Source organism: Osmerus eperlanus, chromosome 10 (assembly GCF_963692335.1).
Source record: "Osmerus eperlanus chromosome 10, fOsmEpe2.1, whole genome shotgun sequence".
NCBI classification, from domain to species: Eukaryota; Metazoa; Chordata; class Actinopteri; order Osmeriformes; family Osmeridae; genus Osmerus; species Osmerus eperlanus.
The window spans coordinates 4,218,826-4,243,157 of NC_085027.1; the positions used below are offsets into that span (position 1 = coordinate 4,218,826).

Here is a 24,332-nt window from a genome sequence, read left to right on the forward strand (position 1 = left end):
TATTAACATTCCAGATATCCTAATCCAAGACCTAATCCAGTATCTGAAACGTGGGAGATATCTAAACCTTTCATCTCCTCCATGTTAGCCTATAATATCACCCGAGTTGCGTGGTGGAACTCTGAGAAATAGGATCCGGTAGGAGGACAGTTGTGTGCGATGATGCCACCACGCTTGTGCTTCGCAGGTCAGAAATCATTACCAATGCTGCAGTGAGACAACCCCGCTCATCTCATCAATAACTCTTCAGTCCTCCTGCCGGAGACTACCACCACCCACCCACCTCCCCGCACACACACACACACAAACGTCCCCCACGCTTTCCGTTCATTTGACACACTAAATTATCCCTTCTCCAGCCAAGGTTGTACACCACACAAACAAACGTGGAAGTAACCCTTTCACTGCCGACGAGTCCTTGAAAAGATACCACTACTAACCAAACACGCTAATGAGCAGTGGTCTCTGACCTATTGAGGCAATTATCCCGACAAGTTCCCAATACCCGGCGTGACCCTCATCCAGAGGAGGGGATAACGACTAGGTCACCATCGCCAAATCACAACCCATCTTCCTCATTTTCGTAACGAGTACACGGGCAGAAGACGGCGGATAAAAGTCGGATTTCTGGAAGGTTCCGCTGTCTGTACACGTCGTGGATATGTCCTCGGGTTTCACCTCAGTCAGCGGGGCTCACGGGCCAAGAAATGTGCCGGCACATGCAGCAGCTCTCGTAGCCTGGAGGGAGCTCGCCTCCAGGTGCGGCCTGGCTGGGAACCAGGGCACCTCATCCCACTCTCCCTCTCCTCCAAGTGTCCCACTAAGACGAACCACAGGTAGGGATATGCAGAGCGGGGGGGGGGGGGGCACCACTCTGACTAACGAGCATGTCAGCCACGAGCCTGACCGTGAAACAGCATGGTGCAGATGAGGGGGGGGGGGGGGGGGGGCACAGTGCTTGGCACTGCCAGGCTCAGCTCTGCGGACGGGGGGAGGAGGAGTGGGCAGCGGCCAGGATTGGGAAACGTTTCCCAGCACCGAGCGGCACGTTCCCATCGCAAAGCCGGGAAGACAACGGGTCGTCGGGTTCTTCTCCCGTGAGTCAGACGTGAGGGGAACGTTGTTCCTGAGCGTTCTGACTCCCTGGCTGGCTTCGACCTGGAGGAGATGATGAGGACAAATTGACTCTGGCTCTGTTGACACCAGGTGTCATAAATTCTCCTACCCGACACAAACTATTTCACACCGGAGGGTGCCAGTTGTGGCAGTGGTCTCAAATGCGGATGTTGCTACCCCCCCCCCCCCCCCCCCACCACCGCCACTTGCAAAGGTCGTGGTTTGGCCCAGGACAAGGCCAGGGTCAGAGAGCAGAAGGATGGCCTGTGTTTGCTCATCTGAGCTCAGTCATGCAGGCTGTATGCACTACAGGAGTGCCCATGCTGTGGGAAAAGTCTCACATGGCTCACTGACTGACCAGGCAAGGGACAACAGGGCCTCTGTGTGTGTGTGTGTGTGTGTGTGTGTGTGTGTGTGTGTGTGTGTGTGTGTGTGTGTGTGTGTGTGTGTGTGTGTGTGTGTGTGTGTGTGTGGGTGTGTGTGTGTGTGTGTGTGTGTGTGTGTGTGTGTGTGCTGCTAACTCAGGTAGTGGCACTGAGAAATGACTAATGGAGGACCGGCCTACAATAGCAACCCAACCCCCTCTGGCTCTTCCAGAGTTACAAGTCTCAACAGCAACAATAATGTGAAAGAGAACATGACGAAGACAGGACGAGAAAGGAAGAGGGAGTGGAAGAGAGGAAAACTCAGGCTGATACTACCCTTTCTTCCGGCAGCTGCACCTGTAATTAGGGAGTGCTGCTGGGGCTTTGGTATGTGAGGAATGGCCAAACTGACAGCTGAGTGTGTGTGTGTGTGTGTGTGTGTGTGTGTGTGTGTGTGTGTGTGTGTGTGTGTGTGTGTGCGCGTGTGTGTGTGTGTGTGTGTGTGTGTGTGTGTGTGTGTGAGGGAGAGACTGTGGGGTCTGCATCAGGAACCTGCCTCCTCACACACACACACACAAATGCACAAAGACATGTCCGGTATAAATCAAGAGAGACCTACAGCAGCTGACACTGAGGAAACACAAGCACATTCCATCCATCCCTTTTCTCAAAAAGGCACACACACACACACACACACCACACGTAGAGCACACGCCAAGCACATAAAACTCTCTCACACACACACACACAATCTTCTCCACATATCTGAAGGGCGTGATGTAAGCCACAGCAGAGGGAAGATTATGAGCCAGGCTTTGCAGGTTAGTAAGTCGTGACATGCACCTCCAGCAGGTCCATAAATCAGTTGCCCGGACACAGTGGGAAAAGACTTTCAGGAGACGGAAGGATTAAACACACAAGCGTGCACACACCAGCATACACGCACCCACACACTGCCTGAGCTTGGAGGTATGTTAACATATGTCCAACCATGCTCCGCCTCATTGTGGATGCATTTCGAGGTGTGTGTTCTGTATGTGCGTGTTTATTTTACAAGATCATTTAGTTATGATATGAAGAAACAACCCTTCATAATAGCACACTGTGACATTAGGCATGTTTAGCGTTAAACATTTTACAAACAGCAATCATTATACCCTAAACCGAACACAATGCACACTAATTTAAACCCTCTAACTAACAAACAATCAAGTCCAACTGTGCTAGAAATTACTTTGTTCACAGTTTTAGGGCATAATTATCAATATGATCCCTAAATGCCAGCCTATCAAAAATTCATGGACTTGCAAATGGATCTATAAAATGCCAGAATGTTTAGTCATGCCGTCTGTTCGAGACAATGGAGATTAAAACTGCAAGCCTCTCCAGCAGAGAAGGCAGAAAGCACTAAGTCTCATGCTTGGAAAAGGGAGAGCTCCAGTAACGAGAGAGGCAGGCAGACAGAGAGAGAGAGGCAGGAGAAAGATGCAGTGTGTGCAAGTGTAACAGTGTGTGTGTAATGTGTTTGTGAGAAGAGACATTTTCAGTGCGTTTGTGTGTGTGTGTGTGCGTGTGTGTGCGCGTGTGCGTGCGCGTGTGCGTGTGCATGTGTGGGGAGAGACAGGGAGAATGGGCTGGGGACACAATACACCATTACTAATAAAAATTAAACACAAATCTGATTTACTACTGATCCACTTCCTCTAATTACTGTTTTATATGCAACTATAATTCACACACCTCAGACATTTACAGATTTAAACAATTACAGTCACTTTCATTTGAAACCTTTTAATGGTCCATATAAATTTGACCTGCTCAGTGATTAAAAATACTTCCACTGACAACCATATAAAAGAGAGTTTCAGTTCATGTTTAGTGGGTTAGGTGTTCAGATCAGGGATCTCAGAGATCAGGGTCTCTCTCTGTACAGCAGCTCTCCCTCTCCTCCTTCTCTCCCCCTATTCCTTCTCTTCCCCTTTCTCTCTTTTCTTTTCTTCTCCCATCTCCCCCTCCCCCTCCCCCTCCCCCTCCCCCTCCCCCTCCCCCTCCCTCCATTCCTCCCTCCACTGCCACGCCGTTCAGAGCCAAACACTCAAGCAGAGGGAAGCTCAGGCCATGCCACAGATCACCAGGTGGAGAGAGAGCTGAACCTGTGTCAGCCTCGACAGAGAGACGAACGAAGGGAGAGATGGCAGAAAGAGAGAAATGTCCTTTATGACCAGGTCTCACTTCACTAACCAAATCCCATGATTGCATTGGTCTGCGCTATGGACTCTCTCTCACTCTGGCTCCACCTCTCTTAACCCACCACAGAATGGAGGGATGCGGCCCTGAAGGATGTCCTCCGCCATACTGCCAGGGCCCTGACAGGCTAGTGGTCAGTCATGGGAAACTCAGTAATTACACTGTCCATGGACAAAACATCAGCAGCCATTTCAACCGCTCACTGTCATTTCCCATGAGTGTGTGTGTGTGTGTGTGTGTGTGTGTGTGTGTGCATGTATGTGTGCTGCAAGTGTGTTAAAAAATATCCCAGTTTAAATTTCAGTGTACTATTTGTCAGAGGCTTGATAGCAATCAGAGCCAGCCTAGCATATGTGATAGTTTAGTGTGGTTATAAGCCTGATAGAGGAACAGCAGGGAGCTATATAAATCCACAAACGGCACAATCCCAAATGCTCCCTGACAGCTCAGTCAAGTCAACAGGAAGACAGCGAATGGCAATCAATAGCATACACCAGCAGAAATATGCCAGAGACACAACACAAGCACACTCCAGTGACAGGAACACTGATCTTCAACTCAAACTCAGACTTTTTAAATTGCTTCACTGGTGCTTACTTACTTAGAGTGAGTGACATTTTGTAATAATGGAAAAACAAATATAGATTTCTCCAGAGTTTGTCTCTAGAGTTTGTCTGTCTGGTACACAAAATTGCACGATATCCCAGCATCACCGTAACAGTATAAAGCTCTTCCAAGTCTTAGTTAAAGAAAGTTAAAGCCTAAAATGCAGAACCCTATTCTGCTTCCAGCTCCACACCTGGGACAGGTGTCATCAGATCATCACTCTGCACGTGCTCACTGTCCCGGTGTTTTGTGGTGGATATGGTTTGTCTGATATGGTCTGGGAAGCCTTCGTCTTCTCCAGAAATGGTCGACCTGAATGTATTGTAACAGTAAAATGTATTGTGTCGGTACGCACGCATTGAACACCTTGGACAAAAGCAACTCTAAAAGCCAAGTCTTTCCTGAAAGAAATGCTGTGTTATTTTTACCTCACCCCTCACTGTGCGTGCGTGCGTGCATCGTCTACCTGGGAAGAAAGCTGCTGATTCTTGGTTGGTTTCCCATCTCTCCGCAGAAAATCATTTGTGCTCCACTGCATCCATCATGTACCTTGTCATTGGTGCCATCTGACCCAAGTTAATTAGTGACCAGCATATGGCCTAGTGACACACCGTGTTCATTAATGATCAATAGAGAGACTGACTCAATAATATGAATCTATAAAACGGGCTTTGACTCCTTACTGGGCACGTGGCCTGCGATTCACGAGAGGTCGAAGGTCAATGGAAGGCTAAACATGGTGCCATCAGGAGAGGGAACTTGGTTTTCATTTTGAAAACAAGAACTTGTGGAACGGTGCCAGATCTGTGAGTGGGAGTGCGGAGGCGGGAGGGGAAGCAGGCAGCTGCATGTACCTGCCATCATCTTCTGGGCCTCGTACGGTTCCATGTAGCCATCGTTCTCTGTCACCTTCTCCGTACTGGCCTGTGTCCCGCCGGCCTGCTCTGCATCGAAGGGGTCTGCATAGTCCTCCTGCCATAGGATAATGGGCTGTGAGGAGGTAAAGAAAGGGAGAGAGGGGGGGGGGAGGGGACGAGAGAGGAAAGAGGAAGAAAGACAAAGGGGAGAGGGAGAGAGAGAGTGAGAGAGAGAGAAGGAGGAAGGGAGTGAGAGAGAGAAATTGAGGGCGCGTGGGAGATGAAGAAAGAGAAAAAAGGGGAGGGAGGGAGGGAAAGATGAGTGATTTAAAGAACATGTTGGTCTGTGTTGAAAGTCACAGCACACTCATGGAGCCCGGGGAGTCACACAGCTGCACAGTGAAGCAAGGAGCTCCCAGGCTAAGGACCATGTCATCCACACATCACTACGGCCACATAGAAGAGGATGGGGTGAGAGACCCCAATAAATCACATCCGTTCTCTCCCTCTGTAGACTTCTGTGCATTAGCATCTTGTTGTAATATCTTTTTTACCATTTTAAAATTCGATTAATTTAGCAGGCTTTTTTTTCCAATTTGACGTGCAAACACTGCATTTAGAAAGGACTGCAGAAGATCAAGAATCAGAAGTGGGTAGCGCTACAGTATTTCGGTGGTCAGAGTCAAGGAATGGTGTTAATGGTCGCAAAGTAACCACATCTTAACATCTCAATTAGAATAGCTAGCTCATTTAATGTATGGTGAACAAAACTATAATTCTACTTGGCAATAATTACATCACAATTCCTCAACGGCGGTCTTGCGCATCTCCTCTTTAGACAGACTTAGTTCTGCTACCGTTAATGCACTTAATTACACGATTGCTCTCTTGACAGTGCCTGTATTTCAAAGAGTGGGAGGAGTAGGAAAAATGAGACAAACCGCAACTGGTAAACTGTCTTAAGAGAAACTATTTGGTAGATTTACGTGGAGCTGGCAGTGAGCCACAGCTAATTGCAGCCTTGCTCTTTCACTGAGAATTTGATGCAGAGGACACCAATTAAGTGGACATCTTAAGACCCAGAAATAAAGAAAAGCATTCGGAAGAACAGGCTGTCTGTCGAAACAGTGTCTCACCCCCAAAATTATAATATATATAGAAAAACTTTCCTGCAGACAAAAACTGAAGAAAAAAAGAAAACAAATGTTCAAATCAGAGGAGAAAATGTGGATTTGTCGCTGCCATCTGCCATGTTGGCTCGAGGAACCAAAGGGAGGCAGACTTGTAGGGGGGGTCTGGACGGGCCACTTCCCGTGTCTGGTGCTGGGACTGCGCAGGGCTGAGTGGTGCCGGTCGGACTCTCCCAGCAGCAGGCAGACAGACGGGACAGCGTGAGACAGAGGCCTTGGGTCCAAAGACTTGGAAGCATCTCAATGGAGACCCAACTGATGGAGTCCATGAATGCATAATCAAGCATGTGCACAGGCTCTCAAAGTGGACACACACAGGAAAGAGACTGATTGGCACAACACACCCTATGAGTCATTAGTTAGCTTCAGGATGTTATTTTATTCCATTCTTAATCAGCTCATCACTCATCGAGTAGGCCGAGCATGGCGGTGGCAGGCAGTCAGTCGCTCAGTCACTACTAGGTCCAGAGAACCAAGCCTCCAAAGGAACCACAGTTCATCCTTTCCTCCACAGCCTTCCCAGAAACACAGGGGCCAGCCCTCCCTCCCTCCCACAGGGCCACAGCCAGAGGAAGGCCACACCTGCCTGGTGTGTGGGGAAGCTAGGGGAATTCAGACCTCGTAACACCTGCCAAAATACAGTCTATTCCTGCTTTCATGTGGAGCATTTTATAAGATGATACTATTAATATAACTGAAACTTGTGGAGGCCTATACAGAGACATTGAGCTTGGATCGGCAGGGTTGTGTGGGTAAGAGGAACCAGAGCTAGTGAAGTTATGCAGAGTGAATGCGGCAGGTATATGCTCCAACATGTCACATACGCAAGACAAGGATTAGGCTCTAGAAGGGCTTTAAAAGGCACCCTTGCGTGCTCCTTGATTTTCTCTGTTACGTCTAAGACTTTCTCCATTTCCATCTGTAGGAAAATAACTGGGACTAGTTCAGCCGCAGCGTAATTACAGGTTCCTCCTCTGCTTTGCTTCTGTGAATTTAAGAGAGGGGGGGGGTAAGGGGGGCCAATCAAACACAAACACCATTTGGGTTTGTTTTTCTACCGCAAATGTAAAGTATCTCTCTCGGGACGTTAATTCAAATCAGACATTTGGATTACGAGTGTCACGGTGTTTGACACTGAAGTGTTCACTGTGACAAATGAAAAGAACGTGTGCTTTTTTTTCCTTTCACACCTTGCCACATCTAAAGAGAGCTATCAATCACCTTGTGTGTCAGTCCTGCTCCAGGTGCAGTGGTGCACCATCCAAACCAGCTCACACCATAAACAAGGCATAAATCCGACAAACAAGGAGGTCATCTGTCTGTCTGGTCAACACAACATAGGACCCTGCCACATAAACCAAGACCCTGACCCAAAGTCCCACACAACTGACGAGCCTTCGGACCAACAGGTTATCTCCAGTGTCAGCTAACCTTGGATTTACAGTACTGCATGTCAGAAAACTTCACACAAAGGAGAGCAGTGGATTGTGGGAGCTGGGAATATACCTCCTCACATAAGCTGGCACCAACAGCTGTAGCTTTACGATAACCACCGTGCCCACACACTTTACATGGGGCTGTGAGGTCTTGTCATCAAACAGCTCAGAGGACAGAAAAAGAGTTTATAAATTACACCAACTGGAAAAGAACATGGCAATCAAGCCAGACGTATATTTAGCCGCGGCCTTGTTCTCTCAATGATTTTTCACAATCACCCACTGAAAGCTCTTTTTAGCACCTGGTAATGTTCCTGTTCCTGGTGCTCACATGGGCTGCCCTGCCCTGCTTTCAGCTCCACTCTGAAGCCAAGAGTGTGTTACTGACCAACCTGCCTTCTCACCACCTCACTGATCAAAGCCAGCTTACCAAGAAAATACATAGTGAATTATTTAATAAAATACAGTAAATATTTATGCGTGATTAAGTGTGATTGTTTGAAAAACACCTTTAAAAGACGTGTGAACAAGGTGTTCCTGCCAAAGACATCGTAAATCACAAAAGTGAGGATAAATGTAGGAAGCAAGGAAACCAATCAAACCAGTTGAAGCAGAACAGAATGTCCCACAGCTATCTCTCGGGGGGAAACGAGCCTTTCCCCTTTGGACCTGAGGCTGGTCTAGACTGGAGTGTTGGGGAGGAATGGAAGCGAGGCTGAGGAACCAGTGTTTCTCCTCCCTCTCCCTGTCCCACTGCACTAATGACTCGACATCAGGTTGAAAATGGGGACACGTAGAGCAGGCTCTGCTGAGGAGAGAGGGCCCCGACAGAGAGCAGGGCACAGCCCGAGGACCCGCCATCTGCCCACTGGCAAACCAGCACGCGTCAGGACCACCGCCAAGCCACCAGTCATGAAAGTCTAATTCCACCCACAGTGCACTACGGCAGAGTCTCTTCTCCCTGGATAGTGTGGATGTGAGCTTGGCTAAGCAGGTATCTTCGCTCCTAAGGCCTCACAAAAGGTCTGTAGGCTTCTTAGGACAGGTCCCCTGGAAGCAGGACATATAACTGTGCCGCAGAACTCAATTACTCTCATGCTGATGTCACGCCGCGCCACCTGGTTCAGCTTGTCTTGCTGCCGCTAAACAGTCCGAGTGTGGGAACCAGCCCCGGCCTGCTTAGCATGCATTGCATCTCTCTAGGAATGAAGTGGATTTCGAATGAGCGTGGGTCTAGTGAGAGCATTAGCTATGGAGGGAAGGTGTTACTGGGAGCTGCCTCTTTGGGTCGGCGTTCTGCAGAGGTTCCATAGAGCTTCTAGGATTACATTTCAATTGGGTCCTGGTCCTTCATTAGAAGTGAGAAAGTGCCGTTTTTAAGGCTGTGGACTACTTGACGCCTTCGCAGCTAATTATCATAAAGCATCAGGGGCCATGAAAAGGACAGCTTTAAAGTCTTAAATTGGCCACCATGCTCATGGGAAACAGTCGCTAACACGCTAGCCCAATTAAAGCTACAATAGTTAAGATTAATAAATACATTTGAATGTGCGCCCCCAATTCTTGTCTGAACTTCTGTGCTGTCCTCCAGCTCATGTTTGATTGACAGTGGTTTCACAGAATAAGCCAAGGAGGAAGGCCCCCCTTGCCAAAGGCGATTGGCTGAAACAGGAATGCTAGAACATAATTGGCTGGTAAGTAGCAAGCCACTCCAAAATTATAAATGGATATTCAACTGGCACTGAGCTGTCTGTGTTGCTAAACAACTCTCAGAGGGACTCATTAGCTTTCACAACATGTTTACAGGGGACAAACTTATTTTTTTACAGAAAAAAATCCTACCTATTCTACCATATTGCATTAAATTCCAACAACTCCTCAAAAGATATGAACAATGTAAAAGTATCTTTGTAGAAAAAGGGAAAAAAAGCTAAAAAGACCCCTTCTGATCTACAGACATAAATATCGATATGAACCAACAGAGATGAAACCAGACAGGCAGACAGACAGGCAGACACAGAGAGAGTAAATCAGACAGACAGGCAGACAGACAATCGGACTGACAGACAAGACATTAGTAACCACCTGATCGGCCGGGGACAGAAATGCGACAGAAATGCCAAGACTGGAGAGAGAGGTTGATGGGCTATCATCGGAGTTGCCCCACCCCCCTCCTCCCCTCATGAGACCACCACTACAGCCTGAGTGCTGGAGAGGGAGGGGGGCGCAATGGAGGGAACAGGGCGAAAAAGGACTGACGTCTGTGATTTATGTCTCACGCCACGGGGGATTTCAGCCACTGATAACCTAATACGACTCAGGGCTTAGCAGCTCGATTGCATTAGGGCATTTCAAAGGGTTATTTCTGCTGCTGTTGCTCTTTTGTTCCTAAGTAAAAAAAAAAAAAACTGCTATCAGAACCAATAGAGGCCGTCGGAGGAGAGGAGAGAAGAGGAGGAGAGATTAATCCGAAAGAAAAATACCCAAACTGAAAAACGCCACATACAGTGTATCGCTTGTAGATAACCGCTACAATGCATGTTGACATGTACTGTACTGTTCAGGGCACAATCTGCTTCAGTCAGCCTCGACGAACAGAACGGCCTCAAATGTCCCCACAAGGCAATTTACGTGAAGAGAACAGACTGCAACCTCTGTGTTGACACAATGAAGTCACTATCAACAAGATACGAGAGGGACACAGAGAAGCAGTACAAGCTCAAATCCGGTTACAATTTAATAAAACCCTATTGTGAAGTCTGCAGCTCCCTTTGCAGTATTGCTCTCGAATGAGTAAGAGGGGTCTAGATTAGGACTGCTGGCTATGACTCCCAGCCCATTTCGAGGAAGACTACATAGACAAAGCTCTCCCACAATCCAACTCTGACATTAATGAAACTTTATTGAAACGTCTCCCGAGCAGGCGGTTTCTGGCTGGGAATCAAAAGAGGCACTATGTGGCTCTGTAAGGACAAAGCAGCACTGAATGCCTACTTCAGGGGAAGTAGCTAATCAAATTATGATGTCCCTTTTTCAATCAGTCACTGGCAATGGAAGCTAAAACACTGCTAAGTAGGAGAGTACTTCTCATAAGTCAGGTAAATCATGTTTGTCCTAGTAGGGAGAATTCATTTGTTAGCTCTGCTTTGAGCTTTCATACGGCTGCTGAAAGCTAATGTTTCATGTTTGACATGTGCTGCTTGTTTCAGAATGACTAAAAGGAAAGTATGTATTATGGTTCATGCAGATCCACAGGGAACCGTAAATTCAAAAAAATCTAATTAAATAAAAAAAACACTTTCTTGTTCAAATGAGAGATTATACAACATTGAATAATGACACTGAGTACAAGTAAGAGATTACTTATTCCCTCCCTCAGCAGAGAATCATTCTTCACAGAAACCATACTATTAGAGGGTAATGATTTTAAGAGGGGTTTACAGCTTGCTACGTTAAGCGCCTCACCATGCAGAGGGCCGTTGTTCCTGGAATCTCCTCCTAAAACATCCAGCCCCAGCCATCAGTTTAACACGTGTCCCCACCCCAACTCAGAGACATCTGTGTTGTTCAAAGCCTCGCTCACACTTTTAAATGCTGACTTATTTATTAGCTGCTCCTTTAAGATTCCAACCACATTCAAAATGTGGTCCTTCAGATCCCTGGTCTGCTGCCCATGTGGGCGGGGGGGGGGTCTTTGCACGCCCATCGGGGAGCTGGGGAGGGAGGGAAGCAGGGAGGGTCACATGGAGAAGTGATTCAGCCTGTCATTGATCATACTTTGCATGTGAACCCTTCCAGACTCAGCGGCGGTGACGTGTCGTGTCGTGCCCCATGGCGCGGGGTTTGGAGACGGGGTAAGAACACGGTTGGTGATCTACAGTAAAAGGAAACCGTTCTTGCCACTTGGTTGGGGGGAGAGGGGGTATGTAACACTGCTGGATAGGAGCGGGCTTTGCCCTGCAGGCTCGTGTCAAAGACCCTTACGAGCTTTCTTTGCACGTGCACACACACACACACACACACACAGAACATTCTGAGGCCACCAAAAGGAAGGGGCACAGGTAACGTGTGGTTTCCCCGTTATCCAATCAGCACTTGGACGACGGTAACGAGGTGCTGATGTTTACTCATCTACTTCCATCAATCTCTATGACGGAAACTTCCGGCATACAATCCTTACGGTACATCCTGTCAGACACACAACTGAATTTTCTTCTCTGGAAAACGTCATGTCTGCGAGAATGTTTCAACAGCAAGATGAGTGAATAAGTAACTAGAGAACTGTACAACACGGTATCATAATTTCTGCTGCGATCCAGAGCCAGCCTCCTGCCTCGATTCTTCTCCTGAGCCCTGGGGATTCACAAGAACAAGATCAAGGTCGTACGTTTCTTGTTTCCTGTCAATCCCAGATGGATCCCCGAAAAAAAACATGGAAGATGTCTTTTTTTTAATGTATCTTTAAGCTCATTCTATTTATATTCCAAACTGTGATGACACAAACATTGCGTAAGACTGAGCCAACAGACAGGCAGAATAAACAGGACACACGGCCGCTCTGGCCCCAAAAACTACATCCCCAAAGCCTGTGTTCACACAGGTGCTCCACTTCCTCTTTCAATATCTTCTACTGTGACTGCCTGCCCAAAAACCCCAGGGCACTGTCGCGTCGTCCAGTGTTTCAATGGAATTCAATACACTTGTGTCTTTTCCAGCGGAAATCTTTTTCTTGCCATTCATTCCTTTTAGAGAGCGTGTCCACTTTTGACTCCCTTGACTCCCTAGGCAGTCGAGTGTAAGACAGATTCAACCACTCCTTACGGACCTCCAGTGACACACACACTTGACACCCTCCCAGGACCTCAACTGGAGAGAGGGGTGTTTGGGAGGAAGGGGTACCACATGATTAAGGTGCTCTTAATATGCGACAGGTATTCAAGATTAAGCACTTGAGGCTACGCTTGGCAAAATCCAATTTCCTTTCTCTGCCTTCTCTCCCTCTGAAACTGAATTATTACTCTTTGACTTTAAGAAAGAGGGAAGTGGAGTTTAAAGTGTGCTGGCTCACTAGGCACAGAGGTCCGAGGCATTTACAAACACACTCTCTCTCTCTCTAACACACACTGATGCTCTCATGGTGTTGCTACATCTACGAGCCACAGGCAAAGCTAAGCTAACTCGTTCTGTTATGCTAAATAGAAGAAAAGAACCGACCACATTATGAAAATTTGGCCTCTTCAAACAAAAGCCATGGATGGCCGTCCACTGAGTGAGTGGAGTTTGGATTTGGGTGTGTGGTGATTTATAGAGTCTGGAGAACAACAGAAAAGGACTGGGGCATAATCATGGCCAAGGGAGGATGACTTGATTGCGGAGGGAAGTGCCGTGGCCTCAGATAGCCTCTGTGTGGTGAGTGTGTGTCTAGAGGCCCCAGCACGTCAAACCCACAGCTCAGGGGACTGACAATACATCAGGCAGGGTGGAGTCCTGTATCAGGCAGCCATCGCTAACATGGCTTTCCTCTTCTCCCAGCAGGACCCGGAACAGGAGGGTGACTTGACTTGCAGCTGTCTAAGGAACATTCAACGACCTTGTTCCCCTTCTGCGTGATCCAGTCTCCAGTGACAGAGGACTAGGTTGGAACAGGAGAGGAAAAATGAACCCTGGCTACATTGTACAGAGGATGCGGGAGCAGAATCAACATGCTTAGCCGTCCTAGTGGCAGCGAGCACAGGCTTGACCAGTCAAAAGGGAATGTCACCAAGTTGTAAACACTTCCTTTCAGGAAGAGAGCACTTCCTTAATCCTGGAGCAACCCTCTTGGTCCTTGTTTTCGACCAAACAAAAGCAGACAGTGGCCTGGTTTCTTTACCGTTCGTCCAATGAGAACAAAACCATCCACACCCATAGCCTGAACGTAGTCTATGAGACACGGACAGATTCACTTCAAATCGACCCACAGCAATGACTTCAGACTCACATTATACAGCTCAAAGTAAACAAGCTTACAAAACACGTTTAGAGCTGAATAGCTGCCATGGAATACCATGAAGGAAATTGGGCGGCACATTCAGTAGCGGAAACACAGAGGTCAACGGTCTAACTCTAACTGGTTTACTCCTACTGACTGATACAGCAGCCCAGCCCACTGCCCAGCCGGCACACATAACAGGCCAGCACCATCAGCCACAGCACAGTTCCTCTCCACTTCAACCTCCCAGAGCACTTTTCCCTTCCGCACACCACCCACAATTCACAGGGATAATTCCTATGTGCTTCCACTCCAAAAGGTCGGAAAAAAAACTAAAACAACACCAAACATGACAAAAACCAGAGCGGTTCTTGGAAAAGCAAAAAATGGTCGATTTGGCTAAAGCCTAGTTGTGTGTACCCAGGGATGAATGCAGTCCTACTGTTTCCAGTGAGTGACGGTTAAAAATACTCAGGCTTCACTCAGACTCTCTTTTTGAGCCAGGGGATGGAATGAAACCTCAGGGAACAATTTGTTTCCTTTTAATCAGTGTGCCCTGACGATCTCCCTGCCCATCAGACCTCTCCCCTCGTAGGCACTGCTACACACTGTCATTAAACTAAACAGTGCCATGTGTCGACAAGTCTCAAAGCTATAGTGTCTTTAACTACTAGGTTATAGCATCTAGGCTAACGGGCACCTGATCATTAGTAGAGTCACCACTGCAGCAGCAGAAACAAAAGATTGTACAACGTGACAGCTTACAGGCTGCTAGCCTGCTTTTTCCTCTCACAAGTTCAAATACATAAACAAATATGTAAAAAGATTCTTCTTGCTACTGCTTTCTGTCCCCTCACCATGAAGAGCAGAACATTTCAGAGCTCTGTCCTCTAGTCATTCCACCACTCCATCCTGTGGTCATCTCCGCCTGGATGGCATCACCCTTCCCAAAACAGCAAGCTCTTTTGGCACAGGACCAACAGCACACTGACTGTGTCTTCCTATCCGAGCAGCCTTCCAGGATTCCTGTCTCAGAGGAAACGACCACCTACGAGTTCCTGTTCCAGAACCAAGTCATGTTCATAATCTTTCTCTGAATGAATTGTATTTGATTGCACTTGAAGAACTCCTCATAAACTTGAAAAACAGTGGCTTGAGTACAGCTGGTGCGACATCCTCAAAAAGTTCTATGATATTCTAGAACACCTCAGAGAACAATACGATCGACATCAAACATTGAATATGCAACTCTGATCCCAGAAGAACAAACAGTGCTAGCGCCAGTACATTCATAGACCAGCCTCAGATGTAATTATGGACAGTGTGTCCATATCAACTCACAACTACTGGGGAGTTTGAAAGCAATTATGATAATTGTGGGGGGGAAATGATTAATTTACTCAGTGTACACTATGTAACAATGAATGAATCATTAATCATAATTAATAAGGTATTCAGTTCAAAGGCTATGTTACTTTTCCAAAATAGCTTTAACAGGAGAGGAAAAGTTCAAATTACCTGATGCAGACAGCTCTTGGGTATGACCTCAACAAATGCTATTCAATGCCTGGGAGCTCTTTCACACAGTATGTGGCAAAGCTATTAAAATAATTGAACACTTTCTATGCCATAACCTTCACAGGGTACTTGACTGTGGATTAATTTACCGTAATATACTCCAACTGAAAGTTAACCTGAACTCATTGTTTGCATATGTGCCACATTGAAAGCAAGCTTCCACAAACATCTCTAAAATGTTCACTTTAAGCACCTAAATCTCTGTCTGGCATAAGAGTATTTTTAGGCAACGTTTGTCAATGTCTTCCATGACACTGCTAAAACAAGAAAGCCTGTTTGATGCTTGTGGAGGTGGGAAGTGAAGGGCATTTCCTGCTCTGTAGTGACATTCAACTATGCTTGCTATCACACCTACCCACCTTTATCTGATAGCGAGACGCCGTGGGACTGCTCTCAACAGACAAGCGCGCCTCACAGGATGGGTTCTGCTGCGTCCGTCCAGCCACGAGGGGGTCAGACAGCCATGTTTACTTCAGCTTTGACATTTATTCCATCGCCAGCAGAGATGAGAGTGGGATGTCAGGACACTAAGAGCTGGCAGGATTCGCTAATCGCATGCCCCTACAGAGCGGGATGCCAGGAGCCAGGGCTTTACGACTGCGGGGAGAGCGAAGCTGAGGAACGTTCAACCATCCACTATGCCAGACCAGTCAGACACGCTGGATTTAGCCACCCTGGGAGATTGCAGCTGGATGAAGGGTGTGTGCTGTACCCCGCATCAAGAGAATCTAATTCAATCACACCAGAAAACATCAGAATAGATTGAGCATAACGCCATTGTGTAAAGGAAACCTCGCAAGTCATTGGATGTCTACTGCAAGATAAATGAAAGAGCATCTAAACCCCCATGCGCTGTTCAAAGGCACTCCTAAGCCAATTACACACAACTGTCCCTTCAAGGACTCTGCTAAACGACACCTGATTGGCTCCCAGTGCCTCCTCTGATTCCATTATCAGAAATGTGATCTGTGTTGCGGAGGCGAGGCAGCTGATGCCCACTTGTGGCATTCATCTCAAACACAAGGAGACAGACACACTCTCCACAGACATGGAGAGAGAGAGAGAGAGAGAGAGAGAGAGAGAGAGAGAGAGAGAAGAGAGAGAGAGAGAGAGCAGAGAGAGAGCGAGAGAGAGAGAGAAGAGAGAGAGAGAGGAGAGAGAGAGGAGAGAGAAGAGAGAGAGAGAGAGAGAGAGAGAGAGAGAGAGAGAGAGAGAGAGTGAGAGAGAGAGAGAGAGATTAGAGAGATGAGGAGTGAAAGGAAAGACAATACATGAGATGTCTGAAGGATAAATTGTTTCTGAGATAGTTATTCGAGTCCGGTGGGAATGTGGTCTCAAGCACAGGCCATGAAGAAAAAAACATAAGCAGACCTGAGACTCTCAAGGTGCAAATATGTCTTTGCTGCACTTTGGGCTCTATAGTGCAGGCTGTTCTGCTTTCCATCACCTGGGGGGAGAGACGGTTAGGAAACAAAAGGTTCTAACTAACAACATAATCATTCTAAATGCTAAACTGCCAGTCATCTCTTTCATGTTCAGGGATGTGCTGAGCCAGGAGCTATTAAAAAGGACGTGGAAGAGAATAAGGAAATAACCGTGCAAGAAATCTGTCAAGCCAGATGTCTTGCTCGGTCGTACGACAGCTGTCTACGTTTATGATCCAACTGCATGCTTCTATACATAGATATGTAAACTGGTTTATGAGCTGTCCTTGGGTCCTCCCTGCTTTGTCTGTGGGGAGCTAGGCGTAATGTCAATAGTACAGGGCTCTAGTAACAACAAAGGACATGGTTGGTAGAACAGAACACAATAATGAATACAATATAATGCTGTGCCTTCAGTACTAATCAATGAGAAGGTATGACTAAGTAAAGACAAGTTATAGTTCTGCACTCATGTGTGTGTTGACATATTTCCAAAGTTGTGTCCGTCATCACTTTCAAGTGTCCTTGAGATGTTATTTTCAGCTGAGCAGGAGGATGGTTTAAAAAGATGAGGCCCTTAATTAGCTCCAACCGTGGCAGGCTAATAATTGATCATCTCCCTCAACTCGCTCTACCATGAAGGTCCCGCCATCGATAAACAAACAAAAAACGACAAGGGTTTGCCATAACAGCACTTCCATCAGCATGGAGATAATGGCTCTCACCGAGGTCTCTTGTAATACAAATATATATATATATATATATATATATATCTTCATGAAACACAGCCCCTCACCATCCTTGCTTTCTTCCATGTAAACTGTTAATAATACAATGAAAGTGATTTGGAGGACTGAGATTAGGACTAAACACTATACGATGCTATTGACAGCCCAGGCATTAGGTAAGCAGTTATATAATTAGCATCCAGCAGTCAAGTAATTAAAACATCAATGGGGCTCGTGCTGTACACAGAAGGCACCAGCCTAGACTCTCTCTCTCTCTTGTCAGCATACTGCTCTTGAGCCAGCAAAATTGATACACAGAGAGAGAGAAGAGAGAGAGAGAGAGAGAGAGAGAGAGAGAGAGAGAGAGAGAGAGAGAGAGAAGAGAGAGAGAGAGAGAGAGAGAACTTATGTTGCAAACTGGTATTGCACCAACCCTCAAAACTTTCACAGTCAGTTTACAGATGGTCAAAACTCTTAAATCACTTGTTTCAAAAAGTAGCGTTATCAAACACAAAGTTACAGGATCTAGTCCAGACACTGTCAGCACCATCCATTCCATATTCTCAGTGTTTTTAAGGGGAAACAATCTTTTAGTAGTCTATACACATGTAATTGTTAAAGATTGCCGCAAATATCTGAAATTGCTAAATATTACATTAAAATGTATCTGGTCTGGAGCACAGCAACTGAATCCCCCCCCCCCCCCCCCACAACAACACAAATTTCCCCACCAGAAGTCATCAGCGTCTTCATCAAACATCTAGACCTTCAAAATCCAGGTCTGTAGCTCTGAATCCCCCATCAACTCACATTGAAATGCTATTCCTGCACATCATGTTCCTGTTTGAAGGAAGTCACTTAAACCATGCCAGAGAGTGATCTGCATGTCTGCCTGCTGCACCATATGTGCCCAGAGTGGAGAAAGGGGGGGTTGAGGCAACAGTATTTTCCTGCTTGAGAATGCCATGCCTAATTGACTGCCGAGATCAAAATAAACCCCAATTAACCGGAGACAGCAGTAATCCATTTAATTAGCCAAACAGAAGCTGTTGCAGAAGAAATAAATGTTGAGTCCTGACTTTACCATTGTTTTATTCTAAAAGGAGCACGGCAACTTGATTACGCTGCATTACACCATCAGAATCATCAATGGGTTTGCAAAACAGTACTGGTACAATTGACCTGTTAAACAAAGACACATTTCCACATACAAGATGCCAGTTTGTACAATCCTTCCTTGCAATATACAGTTAATAAAGTGATTGTACAATTGTAGCCTAAATGACTACAACTGTTTCCTCCAAACAACTGATTTAGTTCCTCTGGCATGATGGAAAATGTTTGTTAACCCCAACACACAAACCTTGGATATTGTGTAACAGGCATCACATGCAGGAGCAAAACAGACAACGTTATGGCTACTTGTTAAACTGACATAAAAAGAACCTCTTTGGAATGGCACTCAGTGTGAACAGACCACACCTGAAAGCAGAGGAGTGGCAGGTACATGCAGGAAACAGGAAGTAGGCTAAATATGGGTCTCACACATTTTATAGTTAAAATCAGTACAAGTGTTTTAATATTTAATACAACACTGGTTGGTTTGGCATCTCACCACAATACTATGATTGTGTTGTGATGTAAGAAGCTCAAAAAAGAAATACCTGGCATTGGTAATAATTGTGTCAGCGCCACAATAAAACATGGAGTTATGCAGCTATGGCTGTTATCAGACCTCTTCCTCCAGTGTGTGAGTCGAGAAGCTGGTAGGCTACATTCCTAAGCAGAATCACACTTCATTCGTCCTTAACCTCCTACTGACATTGAACATCTCAAGTTTCTTTAAATGAACACAGTGTGTATGAATTCCTAGAGAGCTTGTCACTGAGCTTTAAGGCACATGGTGGAACACATTGCCTTCAAGCATTTTTGCCGTCTGTCTCTACATTTTTCTGCCGATGGTAAAACCCCACGGGGTAGACGTGAAATTTAATAATTTTAAAAATAGTAGGCCAAATGCTGTTACAAAATAACAGTTTGCAGAGCATAGTTGAAATCTATGTTACTTAAGGGTTCATACTGCTTACATCTGTTTTTGTCTATTGCAGTTTCTTACTACTAAATTGTGCTTTTGGTAAACATTTCTTAACAATAATGACAGAAATCAACAAAAATCTATTTTTTCCGATGTGTCCAAATGAGGTAGCTTAAACAATCAATGTGTAGCCTACCTCTCTAGTTAATACCACATGTGTGCTAATAGTGTCTGTCACAAAAACTACACGGGACCAAGTACACCTGTGCGATGTCGTTCAACCGGTTTTAACGACTATAGTTTGGAAACATATTCAGTTTCAATGAGGGCAAGTAGGCTACTCTACATAAAAAGTTGTGTGGGTTAGCAATGTGTTTTGGACCTGCGTGGCTACTTACCTTTTCCTTATTTTCTTGATCCGAGGGAGGCGAGGTAGGAGATTTAACGCTCCCTACAGCAACAGCTTGGGCTGCTATAACACAGCTGCCCGGGGCAGAGTTGCTTTTTTCGATTGTTTCCACCTTTATGAGCCGGTGCTTTGGTGACACATACTTTATGTCCGGAGACCCCACAGAGCTCAAGCCAGTTCCAAACGAAATATTTCCCCGCCTGGCGTGTACGGGTCTTCGAAGTCCAGTTCCTTTTGTAGTTTGTAAGCAGCAAGAATGTCCGGCTGAGCAGGGCTCGGATAAGTGGCCCCAGAGCTTGGTTGTTGGTAGCCAGGAGTACCGGACACAGCTTAGTGTCGACAATGTCTGTAGTCCGGTTTTGGAGGCGCCGGAGGTGGTGCTTTGGTAGTTTTGAATCCTAGGTGTTCCTTGAACCATTTGGCCATGCTGCCAGTGCATTGCTCCACAAGTCAGTTGAGATATTTTGTCTACCTTTCCTGGTCCTACTCTTTTTTTGTGAGCGTTGGGGTCCTTGGCTCACTCCGACTTGCTTCGGAGTATCTCCTCTTGCTCCAAGTCCGACAGAGAACCTCGCGCTAACCCAGCGCGCGCAGTCACAGGCACTTTCTGATCTCCCTTAACTCTGACACTACTGTCGCTCTGACAGCCCGACCGCTCTCTACGCCAAGCCCATGCTATAGCCCACGCAACATGGGAGAGCGCTTGTGCAAAGAAGGAATAGGCACTTCCCTGTCCCCTCACCTGAGACTTTCACTGCCATCTACCGGACTATTGTTCCGCATCTTATGCTCAACTAGGCTATATGGTTTTACCGTCATCAGCGTTTTTGTTTGTATGGGTGTTGATAAGGAAATCTAAAGAAAATTAATTTATAATTCATGGACCGGCGAGAAAATTATAGTATTCCATAATTACTCCCTTCTGTATTAGAACTCATTCCAGTACAACTGAAGGAAGATGCATCCATGACATTACAATTAGGCTAACTAATCGTGACCACTGGAAACGCATCTGTAAATAGCAAACACCTTTCACCAAGCTGACCATTCAGTCACCTTCCAAAACATTTGGATCACAGGCTGAGGTGGCACAAAATTAAAAATTACACAGCCATTAAAAATATCCAAAGCCTATATTAAACCAGGAAAACCTTGTATTGTGGTCAACACAAACTTTGCAATTCAAGACAAACCCACTCATTTGACACAATAACCAGCAACAACAACCATGGCCTTTTATGAAGCAATATTTCATTTCATATCACATCCTCCAGGAAGGTGCGTAGTGCTGCTCAGGTTAACCATGACAAAGCCCTGGGAAAAGGAACTCCCATGTTATTGAAGATTAAAAAAATAAATTCTCTTCCCCAAATATGGCCACCTTTTGATGGAAGGTCGGCAGTATAATTTTAGTCAGAAATCCCTTTTAATATTCCATTCACAAATGTAGCAAAAACATGAACATGCATAAAGTGAACACTGGACAATTAAAAAGACGAATAAAAAGTGCTTAAACATGGAGGTAAATCATTTAGATCCGAGCTGACATTGATAGTTTCTGAATGTAGAGTTTGGCTCTGGGGGGAGGTTTCTGAAAGGCAACTGACTCATCAACACCTAGTGCTTGAATATTTGCGCTTGACTGCCTGCAGAAAAGCAGAGTTTAACCCTTGTGTTATCTTCGGGTCATTCTGACCCATCAGTCATTGTGACCCACCGTCGTATTGCGACAGATTTACCGCATACAAAGACAAAGTGAAGCATTTTCTTCTTTTAACCGTTGGGCTGTCTCAGACCCCCCACATTGCAAAGGTTAAAAGAAAATTATTTTTAATTTGTTTTTGTATTGGGTAAAATTGGGTAAACACAACGATGGTTCGTTATGAACCTTTGGGTCATGTGACCCGAAGGCCAGCACGAGGGTTAAAATATGCCATTCCAAACCACCAAGCTCGAAGCACTGTTCAGGACCTCACTCGCCAACTGTTCACACAACTACCATTACCCAAGCTTTTCCAGCACCCAGGCCAGGGCGCTGAACCACAGGAAGCAGACAAAATAATTCAGATACGAGAATTCAAGGTTCGGAAATTCAGGTTGCTCAAATTCAAACAGTAAAAATTCAGATTTCTAAAATTCAATGATAAAAGAAACAACAATTTTAGCCGAAAATATTCGAGACGAAAATATTCGAGACAAAAATATCGAGGAAATTGCAACATCCGGGATACCAAGGATAGGTAGAGAAATCGAGCGCTGAATGCAATCGAACCATCTCACTTCTCCGAGAAGGATCTAACTGCAGACCTCTCTCCTCAGGCCCCTCCCAGGTGTAGCTGCAGGCAGTCATAATATAGATCAATCACAGCCTGGGGTCTGAGGAGAGAGGTCAGGTCTGATGCAAGCAATACCTTGGTATCCCCGGATGTTGCAATCTGATTTTTTGGATCTGGATTTTACCATTCGCTTTGAGCAGCCTGAATTTTTTTTTTTTTTTTTTTTTTTTTTATAATTTTTTGGATCAGAATTTTCCTGTTCGAAATTGAGCAACCTGAATTTCTGAAGATTTTTTTGAAAAAGTTTTCGCAAATAATTTTTCAAACCTTTTTTGGCAAATATTTTTTCAACCTTTTTTGGCAAATATTTTTTCAACCTTTCAAAAATATTTTTCCCAGAGGAATTTTTTTTTTTTTTTTACCTCTGAAACTTTTTTTTTTCAAACACAACACACAACTGTTAATATTTCTTCAAAACTTTTTTTTAAAAACTTTTTCAAAAAAGTGTCCAACTGCTTGCCTCAGACCGGTCCCATCTCCTCAGACCCAGGCTGTGATTTGTATGACTGATCTGCATGTATGCATGTATGTATGACTGCCTGCAGCTACACCTGGATGAGAGGTCTGCAGTTGGACCCATCTCGTAGAAGTGAGAATGTTCAATTGCATTCAGGCTCGATTGCCTTACTTATCCTTGGTATCCCGGATGTTGCAATCTGAATTTTGGAATCTGATTTTACCATTCAAATTTGAGCAGCCAGAATTTTTGTTCTATTTGAATTTCTGAAGCTTGAATTGTTTACATTGAAATAATTAATATTTCAAATTTTAAAGAGGTGAATTCAAAACCAACACAATTTGGTGGTGTTTTAAATTACGTATTCAATGCCTTTTAAAAACCTAACCCTTTTAAAAACATGTCACTGATTTGCTTCCTCAAGCAGACTCAAGAAATAAATTTGGCGCTCGCTTAACCCTCTACGAACAGACAATTGAGAGAATAAGGGTACACGTTACTGATGCCAGAAATATAAGTTTAAGTAGCCTGACAAGAGTCTGACATGATACGAAGTTTGTACTTAGGCTACATGTGTATATTTAGAAGGCCATAATGCACAAAAATTTCTACCTCAGAAACAACTGTTGCACCTGAAGAAGATCTAATTCAGCATTTTCATAGAAATTGATCAGTAGTTAACATCACCCTTCACAGCTGTATTGAGTTACATTGATTGAAACCGAAGGCCGTCAACTAGGTTAAGGAAGATGACGCTGTCCAAAAGCTTTAAATGTGTTCATATCTGATATCCATAATCAAATTCCATCTATGGTTTTTGGTTATTTAGGGCTACCCAGGTGTAAAATCAATCAGTACATTGAACAAACCAAATGTAACAGGGACAAGCTTTGTATTTTCATTGCTTGAAATTGATTATAAAAATAGTCTATGGTCATGCAGCCTTGATTTCCCCTGGCTCTTAGTTCAAAGTAGAGTTTTTTTGGGTCCTTTTTTTTTACACAGCTAATCCACATAGTTTTGTCTTTTTCCGGGCACCTAAACGAAGCCGTTGTCTTCACAGAGGTGAGAGAAGTACTGTGAGAAGCCATGGAAATTACAGCACATGTATGACATGCTTTATAGAGTTTAGAGAGCAACTGCCCACACACACTCACAACATCAAAGGGTTCTCATGTGTACCCAGGGTATTGTCTGGCAATTCAGTTTCAAGTCAGGCACCAGACCAGGAAAAAAAAAAGAGAAAAGAAATCGAGCTCTTTGAAAACATCAATAATTCATCACACATTTTTTTACCAGGTAAATAGTGCAGCTCAGATATCCAAGTATATGTTCTAAGGCATTGATGGCATCCACAAGCCCAAATACTCATTTGGCGTGGACTCAGAGTAGAGCATGAGGAATAGCAGTAAGTTCCATCTGCCAGGTGCACAATGGTATCATCCAAGTAAAACACTTTGTCAGACATTCAAATGTTGCTTGATTTCTGATGACACAGCTTTCATATTCAGGAACTGTTTATATTTTACACAGCAATCCCTTTTAAAAGTATTAATGTAATCCCACTTGGAAGAGGT

General features: G+C 45.2%; 1 protein-coding gene across 4 annotated transcripts in view; it reads right to left on the minus strand.

Annotated features, from left to right (window-relative positions):
- The window catches only part of zgc:158464 (uncharacterized protein LOC791139 homolog), a 75,848-nt gene extending 55,144 nt beyond the window's left edge, over positions 1-20,704 (minus strand). For 2 of the 4 annotated variants that reach the window (XM_062470864.1, XM_062470863.1), the window contains exons 1-2: positions 19,952-20,704; positions 5,189-5,324 (exon numbers count right to left, since the gene is read on the minus strand). In XM_062470864.1, coding sequence (XP_062326848.1) covers positions 5,189-5,324; positions 19,952-20,401 — 586 coding nt within the window. In that variant the 5' untranslated portion in view covers positions 20,402-20,704. The remainder of the gene's footprint in view (positions 1-5,188; positions 5,325-19,951) is intronic. The other 2 variants (XM_062470865.1, XM_062470866.1) reach the window with 2 other exon arrangements.
- Between the last annotated feature and the right edge of the window lie 3,628 nt (positions 20,705-24,332).